The 19,054-nt window shown below is 32.4% G+C and overlaps 1 protein-coding gene across 1 annotated transcript; it reads right to left on the bottom strand.

The window, feature by feature from the left end:
- Window positions 1-5,429: 5,429 nt before the first annotated feature.
- On the bottom strand, window positions 5,430-19,054 carry LOC128174037 (P-selectin-like). Its single transcript, XM_052839682.1, has 4 exons — window positions 18,751-19,054; window positions 11,436-11,515; window positions 10,398-10,485; window positions 5,430-8,797 (listed from the first exon to the last, which is right to left on the bottom strand). Exons 1-4 carry the CDS (start codon window positions 19,052-19,054, stop codon window positions 8,550-8,552), a joined length of 720 nt encoding a protein of 239 aa, XP_052695642.1. The 3' UTR covers window positions 5,430-8,549.

Below are 19,054 nucleotides of genomic sequence, written 5' to 3'. Positions count from 1 at the left end.
ATAAAAATTATGATGTAAAGAAATTTTACATAGGAAACTTTAGTCACTTTCATTATAGAGTAATGATAACGTATTTCTGAGATACAAGTAAATACAGTAGGTAAAAGGAAAAATCATTTTTTTTTTTTAAATGTTCAATTAAATATCTTTATAATAGCCTATCTGGAATATTTATTATTTCAACCAATCAATTGCATCATGTATGATACTTAAAAGCTGTATTTGAGATATTATTAGAGAAAATCCATTTGCATTATTCATGAATCATTTTAAAACCAAGCTGAATATTGTAATTTTTTGTAAGCAAAATGAATGGACCCTATATCATACAGTGCAGTACGTAACGTATTATAAAATCACCATATGAACATATAGATCTGCAAATATGTCACAAAATATTAAAGGTTTAAAAAAAGGAAACGTTATCTTCCGTTATATCCGATTCCATTGTGCTACATTTTAATCTTTAAAGAAATCATAAACTCCTCGCCCTGTACAGTATTCATGCATAACTATAGACCGACATTTCAAATTATCGATGAATGCCTAACACAAACAATATAATTTCTGGCATAAAATTTATGTACTTATCCGAGATTTCTCTGATTCTAACCCCCGCTTTTATATTGTGACATGTCTCCCCCGCACGTCGCAATATACAAGTGGGGATTAGAGTCAGAGGAATTTCTGATTAAGAATGTACTTAGGTCAGCTCCTCGATCAAGAAAACGTTATCGCCATTATTTGAACATGAAAATCTAAAATGATGAAGCAAACGTTTATACAATGAGAAATAACACATAAGTTACCTAACTTACCTTACGTATGTCGAAGATGGGCAGTCACCAGTTGTTCAATCGTAACTTCTCGGCCATTTGTTCTCAACGTGGGTTTGTTGACAAAAATTTTACACTGCATATGCAGTATTGTCTGAGATTACTACGCGAAACTTTGGTATGTTTACAAATGATTTATAGGCATGGTATCATTCTAATAATCTTTTTTAAATAGAATTATACACACCGTTGTGTTTTTAAAAAAAAAAAAACCATTCATTACCTGTTTCCCTATTAATTTTACCTTCTGTACTCATAAACACGCATTTTCAAACTGAACTATTTTTTCACTCGCAATTTCATCTACAGACATCAGACTCCGTGGTTATCCTTTGTTTATGTCGCATACCATCGCAAGAGTTATCGTTCGTTCCTGTACTATCAAAAACGTAAACTCATAGATCTGCCACTTGCTATCTTTGCTGTTAGACATTTTCAATGGATAATTAAAAACGATAAAGTAAAAATTTAGAGACATACCAAAGTTATATTATTCAATCTATCTATTCAAAAACGATGTTTAAACGGGGGTCGAACGGTGGGGGGGGGGGGGGTAAAGAGTTGTATGCCCTTAGTTTAAATAACATCCGATAGATTTACCTTGAAAAAGGGCAGGAATTTGACCTTTGGCTTAGAAGGTCATGAAAGCAATTGCAATAGGCGCTTCCGCCTAAAAATGAGACTGCCACACAGTCATTGTCCGAACAGCATGAGTTAAGAACGGTTTTTTTTTTCAGTTAACATAGTGTAATACGACACATGTTTTTTTCATAAATATGCGGTTTTTTTACAACCAAGGACATACATGTATTAGCAGCTATCGAATGTCTCGGGTAACGCGATTTAAAAGGCCGCAAACCTCTTGACTCTTTACGACAAATAATGCACGTCGCTTTTGCTTTTTTCATCAGATACATGTATAACAGGAAGAGTGATGTTTGAAGATGAAGTATTTTACGAGACGTTCGAGGATTTTCATCATTAACTCTACATTCAGCTGAACTCTTTTTCGTATTAACAGTTGCATCCTTTGTATAAGGACACGCTCTTGGTGCCGGGGTGGCAAGGGAACGGACAATTTTAACTGACCCAATCCCATTGTTTGCAATTGCAACTTCTCGGGCCTTTCCGGCAAGCTCGGAAAAACACCTCGAATGTATTAACGTCACCGGATGTTAGAATTTGATACAAAATGGAGTCGCTTCCCATTAAAATAAATATCTGCTAAACAGCATTGCAAGTCACTTCTGTGGTATATTTTACGGTATATCATTGACTTTAATAAAATGTAACTCCCATTTCAACCGATCTTAAAATTTGTTGAATTTATATCAAGTTTTATAAAAAAAAAAAAAAGGGGGGGGGGGTCGTCATGGACGCCTAGGTAATACATTCGAGGTGTTTTCCGAGCCTGCCGGAAAGGCCCGAGAAGTTGCGATTGCATTGTTTGTAATCTATAAATAAACTTCCTCCTGCAATTTTGGCATAAAATGTCACCAATTCATATGTTCTCTGCAAAGAACGAACTACATCTACTTCGCAGTACTACTTGTACCATATCTTATAGGTGTTCTGGAAAGGCAAACGCAACAGGCTTTGCTCGGCCTGATCTGTTTTACGTGGCATCTGTCTCAAGTACATGTAGCACAGGATGACTGATCCCTTTCCTTAAACAAAGCGAGGTTACACTATGGTAAAGTTCCTGTTAAATGCTTTTGTGTATATACCTTTTCCATCGATTTTTTTTATTTCAAGGAACAAATGTGCATTTAAGGAAAAAGATCGAAGTTTAATTAACAAATACACAATTCTGCATATAAAAATAATATTGTGTTTATAAATGCTGTTAAGTAAAAAAATGATGAACCTTCAAGCCTGGGCTCACAAATATGGGACATAGCCTAGAATATAAATTAAACCTACTGAGCTATCCAGTTCTTACACTTTTTGATGTGAATATAGACACTATGATAGAAATTTGTTTTTCAAAATTTTTGTCGTTTTTTGCAAAATTCGACTCCATTGCCGGGGTGCTTCAAAAAAATTATATCCTAATTTATTCCTTTGAACAATCTTATCAAAATATCTAAGTTTTCTTACGGGCAGGCCGGTTCTGAAGGATATCTAGGCCAAAATCCATGCATAAATACACCATTTACCCAGAAAGTGATGTTTTGGCCAACGTTGAAGATTGATAATAAAATTGCAAAGGAAAGTTCAAAAACTTTAGAAACAGTAACGATAGAAGATAAGAAAATAATTTCCAAAAGTGATTAATTCCAGGAAATCGGTTCTCCCCTCCCGATCAATTATAATGTTATTTGCGATAGTACATTTGTTTCAAAACTAAACATTTCAGAAAGTTATAACTTCGCACAAACGACTACTTATAATTTTAAGTTGTTCGAAATCAAGCGGATTTATTTATTAACTAACAGTTTTTTTTATTGCCCATAATAAATAACATCGATCTTTTACACACTTGCGAGTGAATTCGTTTCAATTAATTCCATTTCAGCCCATTTTTAACGTAAGAACACCTTGATTAAACCGTTTATTCCTAATGACAACACGTGTAAAATCATCCTCGCAGAGAATGACTGAAGATTTACAATTACTTGCATGTGGTAAAAACAAGAGTCTGAGACGATTGCTATAAATAGAAGTTATATTTGAAGAAACAGTGAAACATTCATCGTTTACTTGTGTAACAAAGAATATTGACAAGGGTTGAAAATTGAAAGTTTGAATTAAGAAATGTTATTTTCCTCAGATGCCGACATGGTTGACGTTTTTTAAACGCTGGTTTTTCCGATAAGTCTTGATAATGCCTTAAAAAAATGTCAAAATATTTATTTTGTTTAGTACATTTGTATAACTAGTTGATACTATACTGATATGCAAGCTTAATTTCTGGTTTTTCATTTATGATGCAGTTTTTTAAAAATACGAAGAATCATGCAATTCTCCGAGGACAAAAACAGCCAAATCGTAAGAAAAATAATTTTCAAAATTCCTAGCTAGTCCAAATCAAACGAATATTAGAGATCATGTTTGTCAATTTTGTAATTAATATTGTGTTTTATAGGGGTGCTGTGATTAAATATTCAAGAAAATTAACATATATCAATACAAAATACAGAGATCATTACATACCTCATTTAACTATCTGCGCTCGGCACGTACACAGCTTAATAATTACACACTTGATTGACTTATTATGCACACCAAACATGTCGTGGGTTTATAATTTGATTCACTCATTGATTGGATTAAATCCTTTTAAAGATGGTTTTCTAAAGTCTAACATTTAGTATTTTCAGAGTGAAAGTTGGTTTATAAAACTCAACATTCACAGACCAACGCTTGACCTCATAATCGAGAAGTTGTTTTAAAAAAAAAATAATAAGCATTAATTTCATTTTTTCAATTTTCATGCTTTAATAATAACTTTAAAACGTGCATTTATGACGAGTATTTAATAAAAACATAACTGAAACAAATAATTTATTAACTGTTGACAAATATTTCATTATATACATTCTTTAACATATTATATTACAATTAACAAATAACTGATGTACATTAGTTGGCCATGGTAAAATCTGCAGAATGGCGTTATAAGCATTAATTACATTTTTTCTTTGTTTACTTTAAAAAGTGCATTTACGCCGAGTATTTAATAGATACATAACTGAAATAAAGAATATTTTAAATGTAGGCAAGTATTTCACTATATACAATCTTTAATATATTATTTAACAATTAACAAATAACTGATGTACATTAGTTGGTCATGATAAAATTTGCAGTTTGGCGTCGATAAAATATACGTCTAGAGTAATTCTGACGAGTGTCCAAGACCCAATTGAGCTCGAGACAGGGAAACTACCTGCCGGGTATCTGTAATATTTTGGGGTGAATATCATATCATGGCTTTGGAAAAGTTTCTCAAGTTAACGGCGTCATGAACACCGTATTTTTAACAAGCAGTTGTTACAAAAATTCTTGAACCATAATCTGGCACTGATTAGGGAGAGCTGATAGTTTCCCTTAAGAATCCATGGGTTATCAGACCATGCTTGCTTTTTTTTTGTATTTATCAATTGGAAATAAATACAAAAAAATTGCATTGTTTTCAGTTGTTTTCTAGGTAATTAACAACTATAGACAAAGCATGTGCTCAGATGGAATGGATCAAGTTAAAATGGAATGTGTTAAACCTGTCAGTGAAATAGAAGTGAAATCGATGTAAGGGGAAAAACAATCAACATTTCTTCTTTGACATTTAATCTTTTTTACCCATAGGAATTAACGAAAAGGAATTTCTCACAGATATTTATAATTCGTCGCATATTCCATCTACATTCGGAAATACTCGGGACACATCGCACAATTTTTCCACGTTTTCAGCAAGGTACTTTTCATTGTCTGTTGCAATGCAATGCAAAATCCCCGTAGACTTTCTATAAAATTTAGATTTTGTATAAAAATTTGAAACGTAGAGTGTCGTTTCAAAACAGAACATGTTCTTGGGTTTGGTTTTCGTACCTGAAATTACGCTTAGAGGTAAACCAGTTAAGGATGTTCTTTAATATTGTATAACATATTGTGTAAGTAACATATTTTATTTTTCAATTCAACAGATTTGATAATATTCACACAATCACTTTAGTTTGATAATATTATTTCTACAGCTCGGAGAATAGAGTAATTTAGGATTATTTCACAATAATCTCTTCAATCTACAATTTTTGCATCAATTATGTCATATTAATACCCATTTGTTACATGGATTAATCAATTTTTCATGATCGTGGGTGTAAATGAAAGAATATACTAAGGAAACAAATGATAAAACAGTGTGAAATATATGAAATAATCCTTTCCCCTAAATTCTTAAAAATCTGTTCATTACTTATATGCATTTTTATAGTCTGTCCCAATACATTTTTGCCGCACAATTTCTTAAATCATTCTACATTTATTAATACCTTTGGGTGCAAGCAATGTTTATTTAATCGTATAATAAAATCCCAAGATTTCGCCGTTGAAACGCCCCTCTAGCTTGTCAGGTTTTTTATACACGCCTAAAACAGTCTAACAGGCTTTTACATTGCAATAGAGATGGAAGTTCCCGAATCAAAACAAATAAAAACATTTTCGTAAGAAATCTGTTTTCGTTCTTGTGGATTTTTTCGATGTAAAACTGATATTATGTCAATGAACATATCTTGAATATTTTCCCTTTTATCGATATAAATTGCATTTCTTTCACGTGTATGTGAATTTTTGGGAGTTAATTTTAATCAATTTCTATGCAGTTACTCAGGCAAACCGAAAGTGAAACAGTGTTTGGACCGAAGCACAAATCAACACCGCTGACAACATTTAGTTCTAATCAATAAATTCGAAGTAATGAGTTCTTAAGCATTGGTTTTCAAGGAAACAAATTTATAGATACCTTGTAAATAGTCAGATTTTAAATGGTACGAACAATTTAGATATTTTTTGAAGTCGTACATTTTATGTATTCATACGCCAGAGTTCAATAAAGTCTCGTTCAACCAGACGCTCGGCTGTTTCCGTAAATCTCCGGCAAGCAGAGAGTCTCTCTTGCTTGTCGTAGATTAACGGATACAGCTGAGAGTCTGGTTGAACGAGACTAGAGTTCAATTTTGCTTGGATCCATACAATTTCTCATAACTATTTCGATTACTGATACTCAGTTTGATGGACTAATTCTTAGAATATTACACAACATGATTTATATTGGATTTTCACGAATTTCCTGTAGGAGAATTCATATTATAAAAAATGTGCGTAATTCAAATACTTATAGGAATTTACTTGCCATGCATACAAAATTGCATATCGTTGATTTTAAAATAAATAATAATCGATAAAATCAACTCCCGTCAGTATTACAGTAATTTGATCATTAAATGTCGTGCACATTTGCTGCAGAAATATCTTCGGAGAGACAATATTTAAATTTCAAGTAAGACAGCAATCATAACCTTCAGTCCCCTAATTTAAACATACGTTAGTACATGTAATTTTATCTTGACATTCCCCTTCCCTGAATCTTGGTACCAATGTCATTATTCTTTAATTATTGTAAAATTAACAGTCAGATCTGAGAAATACGTTTCTTTGATTTATTCATGGTTAAAATTACGGTTTTCTGTCTTCCATATGTGAGCATTGTAAAATTCTGCTTGCTGATGCAAATTTATTTGAAACTTTTTAATTATTTCTATTGGCTGGTTAAGGTGAGAGTAGGCGGAGTTGTCAAAGATGAAAAGCGTGTGAGTGAAAATTGTGTGTTCTTCTATTTCCGACCTTTGTTAAATTGAGCTGTACTTTTGTATGTAATGTGAAATACTGATTTTCGGACTTAATAAAATTTGGAAATTTTAAAAACGGTATTTATTATTCAACATCAAAGTGAATACGTTACACTATATTATGGGATTAACCATTATTCTTACAGGCCAGCTTAAGAAAATACATTGTCGCATTTGAGTAGTCCCTTACAAATTGAACTCCAGTGTCATAGGCAGTTCAAGCTTTCATAATTTACTAACTCGATGTACAGACAATCTCACTAAATCTTTCTTTCTCTAATGACATTTACGAATAAATACTCGATTGAACGAAAATACAGATATTTCGCCTGAATAAGAACTCGCAGGTCCGTTTGAAAGTCTATTTCAACAGATAGGTAACCATCATACACGTCAGGCTTGTTCACTGATGTGTGAGGTCATTCAAAGTATGCGTGCGAGCATGCTGCTAAAAAGCTACATTTAATGAAGAGAAACCAAATTAGGTTTTTGTTACCATAACATAATAATCCGTACATCTGACTTCAGTTTTTCAAATCACTTAACATTCGAGAGAAATCATTATTCAACATTTAATAAATAACATAATATGATTGAAATGGCGCACCATAGGTCGAACACATGGCAAAATGTAACCACAATTTATGCACAATTTTATCAATAAGCACAGCTTAGAGTATATTTACAGGTACACGTACCTGACAATTTGGTTTAGGTCATGAAAAAGGTAGGCAATTATCAAAATGAATTACACCATGGATTACGAGCATTCAGACAAGAATCTAAAAATCGCGTAAACCATAGATTACGAGCATTCAGACAAGAATCTAAAAATCGCGGCACATAAAATAAAACATACAATAATAACTAAGTGTCGTGCGTATAAACTGACGTTATAGAAAACACCAAACTCTGAACATTGAAAATATGAAATCAAGCCATGTGTATTATTTACAGAGATATGCATAAAAACAACGGACAGTAACATAGGATGGACCTGTGTCATTCAGTCAACTAAATGTTAACTGAAAGGTTTGAAAAGGTGGATTGCAGACAAAAAGTAATCAAGTTGAACTGAACGCTAGGTCACCTTTCAGTGAACATGCAGGTTTTTTTTTCAACTGATCTTCAAAAGGAATTTTCAAAAATCAATATTTTTTTGTGAAAGTAAAAAATAAGCATGGAGAGTATTAATATTCAGATAATTTTTCACAAATAAAAGGCCCAAATAAGATTCTTGCATCTGATTTCTGAAAACAGGCCCATGCAGTTGGAGGCCGAAAAGAAATCTATGCTGAGTTTACCTTGATACCAGCCAGTTAAGCCAATCGAAAATTTTGAGTGGTCCTATACGGATAATGATCTAAATGTGAACACTATTTCTCTCACAAATAAACGAATTTAAAAACCAGCAGTGTCTGTCGTTCCATTTTCCATTACGTAAAATATCAATGCAGTCACTCCAATTACCAAAGCTTGATTCGGATGGATTCCAGTTAGTAAACTCAAGAGACGTGTTCGAATGGACCCACATGTAATGGCCCTCAGTGGAACGATCGTGTCCTCCTATCCAAGCTGTACATGTCTCGTACATGTCAGGAGAACAATCGTCTGAAATTAAACCAACTGTATTTTATTTATGCAAAACAAAGGTAACACGTTTAATGACATGGGACAACAGTGTATTTAAAATTGGGACCAACTAAATGCACTTTCTTTTTTTATCTACGCGCTGATATATTTGATATTAACTACAGTACCGATCAGACCCAACCTAACAGAAAGTACACCACAACTAAACCCTGGGTTTACTTTCTGGGTTTACTCTAGGTTTACTAGAGTAGACCCAGAGTAAACCCAGAGTAAACCCTAAGTAAACCCAGAGTGGACACAGAGAGTAAACCCCGATCAGAAGAATACCCTGAAAGCAGACGCTACATGTGTATTAGGAATATACAAGGGGTAGGAATTACAGGCAGTAGGATGATAAGATAAAATACAGGTCTGTTTCACACTTCAGTGCGTATAGTTGACTCCAAAGGCAATTCTCGAGTAAACCCAAAGTAAACCCCGAGTAAGCCCAAAGTAAACCCCAAGTGGACCCAAATTTTCAAAAAGTAAACCCAAAGTAAACCCAGAAAGTAAAGCCGGGGTTTAGTTGGGGTTTATTCTGGTGTTAGGTTGGGTCTGATCGGTACTGTACCTTGTAAAACTAAATTTGCAGGTTTTTGTCAAAATAATTTATATTTTGAACAATTTTAGATAAGACACAAATTATTTTAACCTAACTTAGCTTAAGTATAATAGTATGTAAACACAACCAAAAAAATAGGATTGCTAGATAATTTGATGGTCAGTTTCTTGATAAGAGTTCCCATATAAGCTAGTGTAGATATAGAGTTTACACAATTAAAACCACTTGAGGTATTTTAATTAACAAGATAGAAATGAACAGCATCGCTCAGCAAGCGTATGTTCTTTGAGCTTTATTTTAGCTTGCAAATATATATGCATCATGTTTTTATTTATTAAAGAACGATTTTTTAAAATTCAAAACATTGGTCTATGCTATAAGCAAAAAAATGGTTTAATTTATGGAGATAATGTTTTATCCTATTCAGGTATTACAATTGGCGTTAATATAATAACCTTTTGAACAAATATGATAGCATAATCTATAAGGTGTTGTATTTTGTTTTTATATCTTTATTATCAATGAAAATAGATATGCCCTATTGCTTATTTTGTATATGATAGTGCTTAAAAGACTATACAATGCAACTCTTTTGCTATTACAGTTACACGATTTATTTATGTATTTGGTCTGAAAATAAAATGTGGGTTAATGTTTATGTTTAGAAACGTGCAAAGTTTGAAACATACTAAGAGTAAAATTGTAGTTTTTGCAGGTTTTTGTTTTAATATCACTTTCTTAAATTTCGAATTTATCTGTATTTATACTATTTGCGTTTGGACACGCTTGTTAAATGTAATATGTGTGGGAAGAAGGGTCGACTGTTTTTCTTGTAATCAATCAAACTTACTAATAGTTCGACTATATCTTTGGGTGCCCCCCCCCCCCTATTCTCAATGTATAGTGTACAGATAATCTGTCAACTAATTTTAAAGATATATTTTCAAAGCGTGTTGAATTTGTCCAAATATATTTTTCAAAATCTCTGTGAAATTTACAAAGTGTGTTGCAACAAACCTCTCATGATAAATTCAGACGCTAGCCAATCAGATTCTTCTTTGCTTTCAATTTCCACCAAGTGTGCACCTAGTTTCTTGCATAGCAACTATAAAGTACAAGTGAATAGAATAAATGTTTAATAGAAAATATTACCCTGCCTATCAGTAAAAAAAAAACCTATTTGATCATGATATTTATGGAATTTTTTTCTTCGAATTTAAATTAAAGGTCGTCTTAAATGAACAAAATATGACATCTTACATATTTTTATAACTTTTAACTATTTTTATTGATTTGTCAATAGAAACTTTCGTGTATAGTAAGGATATTTTCTTTATTAAGACACGCAGAAACTATGGCGTGCTACAATGGTTTACACCTTTGACACAATTCCCCCCCAGTGCTAAGATTAAATCTGTGTCAATGATTTTCAATATATATTCATTTTATTAATGTCTTTTTTAATGCAGGATCTGTGCACGATTAAATTAAAGACATAAAGAATATTTTCTATTGAAATGTGTATGTGCGCTAAAATAAATCGCGCCAATATTTCAGCACTTGGGTTTGCGCTTGAATACGTATACCCCCAATTTTCTCGTTTTACAGTATCTCTGTTACAGTTGTATTACTGTGAGATCATTAGAATTCGTGGTGGCTCAATTTTCGTTGTATTCGTGGGTAGCCCTCCCCCACGAATTTAAATCCTCAACGAAAACAATTCTAGAAAGAGTTATCTTTGTTGCTGAAACAGTAACCGACGCATCCATGAATTCACATCCCCACGAATAAGCAAAAAAGTCAAAATCCACGAAAATTGGTCCCCACGAATTTAAATGATTCCACAGTATATATCACCTTATGCAGACATTATAAGATTTGCGTTTAAGAAATACTCTTTACATATCGTTAGATAGATAAATGATGTTAACTGAACGGAAATTCAATAAGATATACGTGTAGCACTTTTATCAAAGTTTTATACTTTTACGTTAACATTCGAATGAATGAAGAACATAAATCTATCCTGTTATGTTGACAATATTCATACGTTACCTTTGCCTTTCGCCATTTGAGTTTATGTTCTTTTCCTCCATAGTAATACAAGTGCCCAGAATGCATTATCCAGTTTAATTCTGTAATAATAAAACTGCGATATTGACTTGGATCACTCAGATTGCGCCATGAAATTTCATTAGTTACCGTTGCGTCGCCTAAAACGCTCTAGTCGTAATTCATTACACACAATTCAATAGGTAGCAAAACACGCTGTAAAATCTTTATACGTTTTGTTATTGTCAACACATTCTTAGGTTATTTAAATGCATTTTTTATTTGAATTTCAGACAGAAAGCACTTTTCTTCCCAATTTTCATTTCATTATGTTGATCTTAACTTTTCATTTTTGACATTTAGCCGCATGTCGAATTCATGATCTAGCATGCTTTCAATTCATTCATTAAATCCAAAAACAACATTTGATTTCAAAACATAATTTGAATGCAAGTTATTTGAACCACTTGTGGCACAAGTTTCTTCTACCAATGTCTTCCATTATTTGCATAAAGCCACTTGTCTACGCTCTGTTGGGACAATCCTCGTAAACGATTTATATATAAAAAAAACAAGAAAGATAATACACTTTAATACACGGTTCAATTGTTTGATTTTCTGTCGAGGAATGTAAACATAGCAACAAAAAACATGTCTGACGTCACAGAGTACTCGCATTATATTTCAGTATAAATGGAGAGTTAGAATACGTATTTGTACCGATTGTTACGAAAAAAAAAATTGATAGCATTCTTGGTGTAAACTCCGATCACTCGCCTGATTAGATTATGTTTTAACGATGTATATCTTAAGTCTCAGATAATAAGGGTGTGATATACTTTTATACCTTACAGTCATGTCGATCCAACAGTTGAGGCTAAATAAAACAAATAGAGTTTCAGCCATATTTGTTGGTATAGGAGGGGTTTTTGATTTTTAATGTGTGTTGTAGGACATCTCAAAAGCATTCGACTCAAATAGTAAAATGAAAATTACATCCTCATAAAGTATTTTCGCGGCTTAAAATACAAAATTTAAATCTTTGAACCCATTACTGTAATGCGTCACGTACGCTGAATTTGGTAGATCCTGTAAGGCATTGATTGCTGCTTAAACAAACTCCATAATGGACATAAATCTAAATTACGAACTAACAGTCGTCCTAAGATAATCACAGCACTGTTAACGTATTGTCATTGTATTTCATAACTCCATGACTAGAAGGAAATCCCAATCACGACCTAAAAGTCCTCAAAAGAATATCGCACCACTGCAACACTTTTAACGTCTGCTTTGTGGTCGAGCCGAGCAAAAAGTACGGGTAATGTGACATCACGCTAGACAACAAGTGATCAAAAAATGCTAAAAAAAAAAATAGAGTAATTCGCGGTTATCTTTACAAATATATTAAACTACATTAAACGTTACCTATGCGTGCAATTTTGTAGTCAAATAAGTCCAACAGCGTTATTATAAGCAACTGAAAGATTACTTGTCGATGTGATGTCATATTCATGTGTAAATCTTGACCCATGCGATGTGTAGAGAGAGGCAGATCAATCATTTTTTTTTAACATGAGAGATTGCATTTTATCAATAAACGAAACAATATCTTCAAAAAGTACCGTGCCATTGAATTATATTCGGTATGCTTGTATTGATACAGGATATAATTTTTTAAGAATGTGTGCTATTTTTCTCCGTAACGTGTTTAATGTACAAGTTCGATGTGTTTGACATTGGAGGCTACTAGTATCTAAACTCGTTTATTAAAGATAAGATCATTATCACATTTTGAATAAAGATAATGTTTCAATTATTAAAAAGTGCCGATGCTTTGAAGAAATTCATACAATGAATTCATAAATACGTATAATATTAATCGAAGGACATACAAGTTTCAACAAGAGCTTATTTCTTTGATGTTTATTCTAATACCAGAGGAACTCTATACAAAACTGCAGCGATTTTCTACTAAATATTATGATTTATTTATCATTTCATTATTATTGAAATTTTTAAATCAAATAAGGATATGCACTGGTATTAAAATTAGTTTATGAAATTTATTCGGGAAAATAATACCAATATCAAGTGACACGTGACTGTCAATTTAGAGGACCACAAAAAATGGCATTTACATATGCTGTTTACTTAAGTGGAATTTGTGTTGTTTATCCGCTCTCGCCCCACATGGAATTTACTGACCACGTATAAACCATGTTAGGTCGGCTACAAACCATGTAACAATCATATCGTACCGTCTGCCTTTGTATAAATGGCAAATAATGAATATAAAAATAAAAAAATAATAACATTTTATAACAAATGGGTACGTAACCTCACGTCATAATATTTTAAGAATGACGTCATACTACATATTGGGAGTAGTACTGTGCATTGACTAAGTATGGAATATACATGGTCTCTGCGTGACTGCTGTTAGCCAATGCTTTTTATACAATTTAACAAGGGGTAAGATATAGTAATTTAACATAAATATTTTGTAATATGACATTTTCGAATAAGTCTTTTCGTTATGTCACAAATAAGTTAATTTTATTACTATGCCCTGAAAATTGATGAATCACACCTGAAATAGTTGTTCTGCACTTCCGGAAAAAAACTTATATTTTACAGGAAATAAGACTGCTCTCCCTAAACTATTATATCACCTTTGTAAACAATAATACTGCATATTAATTACGCCAGGTTCGAAATTACGCTTAGCAAGCGTAAATAGTTCTTCAGGAAAAACAGAGAATGTCTGAACAGCGTCTGCTATTCCGAGGAATTTTACTTGAGTTGTTTCATTTGAAAAAAAAAATATACTAATTGAAAGCACCGATCGAAATTTTACAAAACACTGAACTAACAAATTCAAAGATGCATTAATAAAATAAATCAATTGTCAATGAGGAAAATACGTTCATAGAAAAATGTTATATAACATATACTGCTTGTCTTCTCGGACGACAGCACCGGAGTATTTGTATCTCTGTGACTTCAGCATCTGACGAAATAACACCCCAGGGCTTTCATGTCACCTCCGGGAAAATGTATTGCCCATGAAGCCGTGTAACATATGTATAATAATAAAAACATTTTTACTTCATGAACTTTTAAACCCGTTGATATTTTCATACTAAGCGTTCACAGTGTTGCTATACACTCATTGTTTTCAAAAAAGAGTCATTGATGCCTTGTTACGCTTTTTAAATGTCAAGTTTAATTCAAGATGCTAAAAAAATAATCATGACATCGTTAATTGATGTCTGTAGAAACATTGCTGCTTTCTGCGTAGATTATTTCTTGACCAATTTAAGCTAAAGCTACATTAGAAAAACGAAATACACGGACTGACGTCAGAGTTTAAGAAGCAGAGTAACCATGGTAACCATCACATGTATTAAAATTTGCTGTTTCATTTTTGTAAAGTTTTAATCGACTATAATATTAATTTACGCATTTTAGATATATATTGATTGATAAATTTATACAAATTGAACCGGTGTTGTATAGCAGTTTTTCCCCCATGGTAGCTTCTCCTCTTGAAAAACCTACTATATAGTAGCCTTTCCCCCTGGTGGGGGGGGGGGAGCTACTATATGGTAGCTTTTCCCCCAAAGGAGGGTTTCTCTCTCACGTTTTTGGTTCAGATTTTATAAAAAAATATTTATGGAAACCCAGTAAGGAAAATCAATGTTTCTATTCACCCAGGTTGTACATGTATATCTGCATTCATCTGTACAGGTTAAGTTTCTTTGTAAACGTAATATTATAAATAATCCGTTGTGTTTATGTGGTAAAACAGAAGATGTGTATCATTTCTTTTTTTTCTTGTAAAAAATACTCTAGAGCGAGAAACAACATGTTTGATCAATTGTTTATGTTAGATTTAGTCAATATTGATACTGATTTACTTTTATATGGCAACAATAACCTTCCTTTACATATCAACAAAAGCATTTTTGCTTCTTTACAAAAGTTTATAGACGAATCCTTGAGATTTAAATAATATTTCTTTGTGTATATCAATATTATATTCTTTTGTTCTATATTCATATGCATGACAACTATTGTTATATTTAAGGAGAGGAACTTGTAAGTTGTTAGAACTTGTTTCTGATCCTTTTGTTTATTCAATAAAATATGTTCAAAACAAAACAAGTTTCGTTTTGCAGATTTATTATTTTATAGACAATGCCGAAAATTTAACATGTGTGTAATGGAATTATACGTAGAACTTAATTGATTTAAGTAATCAATTGAAAAAAGTACTTGGTTTTTTTTAGATATACACTTCTATGCATAATTCTGTGTTCTGAATTTGTAAGTGAAAAATGTTTTGAGAATTTTTTAATAAATCTATCACCCCGTCTATCTGTTTGTGCAAGTTTTATGCAGGCTAAACCTCTGTTTTAGACAAATTTTGTTTTCGATGTTTCAGAGCCCGATGTTTAAAATCCTATTATAATGAATATAATGCATATTCTTTAGGGTTCCATATCTCATAAACTAAAGATAACCACATCACCATCACAGTGGCAGTGGTTTACCACCTGTAGATGACTCTGAAAATTTGAGCCCTCAGGGTAGGGGCCCTCGATGTTTCAGGGCCCGATGTTTAATACCCCATTATAATGATTGAATAGTGTTCTATAAGTGGGGGCCCGAATCTCAAATTCTAGAGATGACCACTTAACCATATTTTCTCAGTGGTAGTGGTATAGCACTAGTATATGACCCTGAAAATTTTAGCCTCCAGGGTAGGGGCCCTTGATGTTTCTGAGCCAGATATTTAAAATCCAATTATAATGAATGGTGTGTTAGGGCCATGGATCTCAAAAACTATAGATGACAACATCACCATATTTTTACGGTCATTTAAAAGTAAAAACATCATTTGAAAATACACACTCACTCATATATTTCCTCATCAAAATGGTTAAAAATTACGTTTAATTCTGCTTTTCTATTTCAATTTACGAGCAAAAATAATAAAAAAGGTACGCAGGTAAATTCATTATTCTTCAAAACATTTAATCAATTCATAAGATAACTAATAATATAATAAATAGCTAAATAAATCAATCTTTATTCATAAAAGTAGCAACCGAAAAGCAAAAATAAATGGCCAACAAAAGTGCACTTGATATACGGCTTTTTTTTTATACTTCATATTGATTAGAAAAACAAGCTTATATTTAAAAAAAATAAGTCAGCTCATCACAAAAAATGTGTTAGTTTTAATTTTTGATTACCCTTTTTCATTGTTCAAAGAAATGATATGGTATACAAGTAAATCTTTATTGCAAAAATATGAAATAAATAGTATGATAAGATTTTTAGGTATGTGAATCGTATATCTTTTTTTTTAATCTGGCATCGTTTTCAAAATTGTATATGTATAAACCACGTTGCAAAATAAAAAGCGGAAAATTAGCACGCAGTGAATGATAATATATACATAAGGTTAGTTCAGGCTCCACTTCACATTTTCCAAAGTAACCAGCAAAGATACCGACTTTGTTCTGGTTATAAAGTTACATTTTTAAATAAAATGTTTACATCATAAAACCTAGCGTTTCGTAAAAAATGTGCTTAAAGACATGAATATGCGTGACTTTAAAACAAAATTGTAAATACTAACTTTATACATGCCTTTAATACATAATCAATTATAATATCCCCTACCCATGATTTAAAACCCCATCAATCGAAGTAAAACATTTCAGTTTCTCATCATATCATTGCACCCTTATTCTCGTTTGATATTTAGAAGTAGAAATATACGGTTATATTTAAGATCGTCAATTCTAACTGTATTAATTTATTTTTATTCCCTTCCTCTACAAAATTAAGTCAAGATTGGTCAGTTAGTTTCCTAGGAGGAGCTTATACATATATGATAATACATGGGATAATTAGTTCCAAACCGGCATATTTTCACTAAACTGCATTCTGACGTGTTCTGTGAAAAATGTCAATGTCATAACGTCGAAGTCAAAAACTGTAGATAAGCATCGATTAGATGAAAAAGATTAGAGGTATTCCGAAATCCGTGTTAAAGGTGTTCCAAAAAGGTGAAACAAAAGGTAAAATAAATAGTGATGACACAGGACTGTTATGAAGGCGCGTGTCTTTGTTCATATCAGGGGTGAAAAAAACATGTATTTTATTCTATGTATTAATAAATGCCACAATTATCCTTTATTATGAGAAATTAATATCATATCAGTTATTGCAAATTATTGCCACGAAAGGTCCGCCATAAAAATGACCGGAATGTTAAAAAGGGGGAACATCTACTATATAGTAGGTTTTCCGTGGGGGTAATCTGGCTATAAAAAGGGGGAAAACCCACTATATAGTCAGCTTTCCGTGGGGGAAAAACTGCTATATAGTCATCTTTCCGGGGGGAAAAACTGCTATATAGCCATTTTTCCGGGGGAAAGATGGCTATGGGGAAGAGGCACTATATAACACCGGAAATGTGAATATGATTAATTTTTAAATCATTGTATTGCTCAAATATCCCTATTTAAAAAAAGGGATTGCCGTACATCTAGATTTTTTTACTGATTAATTTTCTCGAATCTTAATTATCAAGTTTTAGATTAATTTTCACATTTTGAATTTTTCGAATTGTCGTCGGCCCTAAAATTGAATAGCACTCAAATATTCAATGTCACAAAAATTGTCAACACAATGTTAGGTAACCTTCGGATATCGTACATTACCGCCGCCTCTAGAAATACTGCAACAAGAAAATCAATTTGATCATGTTGGTCGGTTTTTGATTTTAACCAACAAGCCTAACGATTGTGGTGATACTACTTTTGTAAATAGATTGATGTCCATTTTGAGATGGTAGCAAAAACTTTCAGAACACTTCCGACTTTTGACTTACCCCTCCCCCCCCCCCTCCCCTGAAATTTTTTTTTGTTTTAATAGGTTTATAAATGTGAAAATAAACGTCTGAACGTGTTTAAAAGTAATAATCTTTCTATTTTAGAAAAAAAAAATGATTTAAGATGGACATAATTCTGTCGGTTTATCAAAGATATCGATTGTTTGTTAAGCTCTTCTCCCCATGCAGTAATATAAACAGGGTTTTAAAATGACTCCTGTTAATATAAGAAAGAGTAGAGATAAGATTTTGGCAAAATTCATTTACATTTTTTTCTATTGTTGATTAGTTTTTATGAAAGAAAATGCGAATGCAGAGCATGCACAAATTTGCTAAAACTTTGACTACTGCAAAGACTTCCAGATTTATGGTATTTAATTACCATGTACCTTAATTACAATTTACCTCTTTTAAAGTGTAGCATTCGGGTAGAAGGCGGGATAACCTTCTTGTAAGAGTAGTTTCTCTTTCGAACATAATGACGTCCAATGCAATCTCTACTTGTTTCGCTGTAAAGGAACTCCATACAGTAGTCGTCCTCAAAACACAGTTCTGCACAATGGGAAAAATGCTCGTCTGCCCCATATAGCTCAGCTAAAGAGTAGTCGGTCACCTCGTCCACCAGTCTAGAATACAGAATTTGTCTCTGTTGCTGCCCATTGACCGCAGACAACAAAAAAACGAGAAAACAGGATGTTCTTTGCAACAT

The sequence above is a fragment of the Crassostrea angulata genome, chromosome 2, assembly GCF_025612915.1.
Source record: "Crassostrea angulata isolate pt1a10 chromosome 2, ASM2561291v2, whole genome shotgun sequence".
NCBI classification, from domain to species: Eukaryota; Metazoa; Mollusca; class Bivalvia; order Ostreida; family Ostreidae; genus Magallana; species Magallana angulata.
This window is presented reverse-complemented; position numbering and strand designations above follow the sequence as displayed.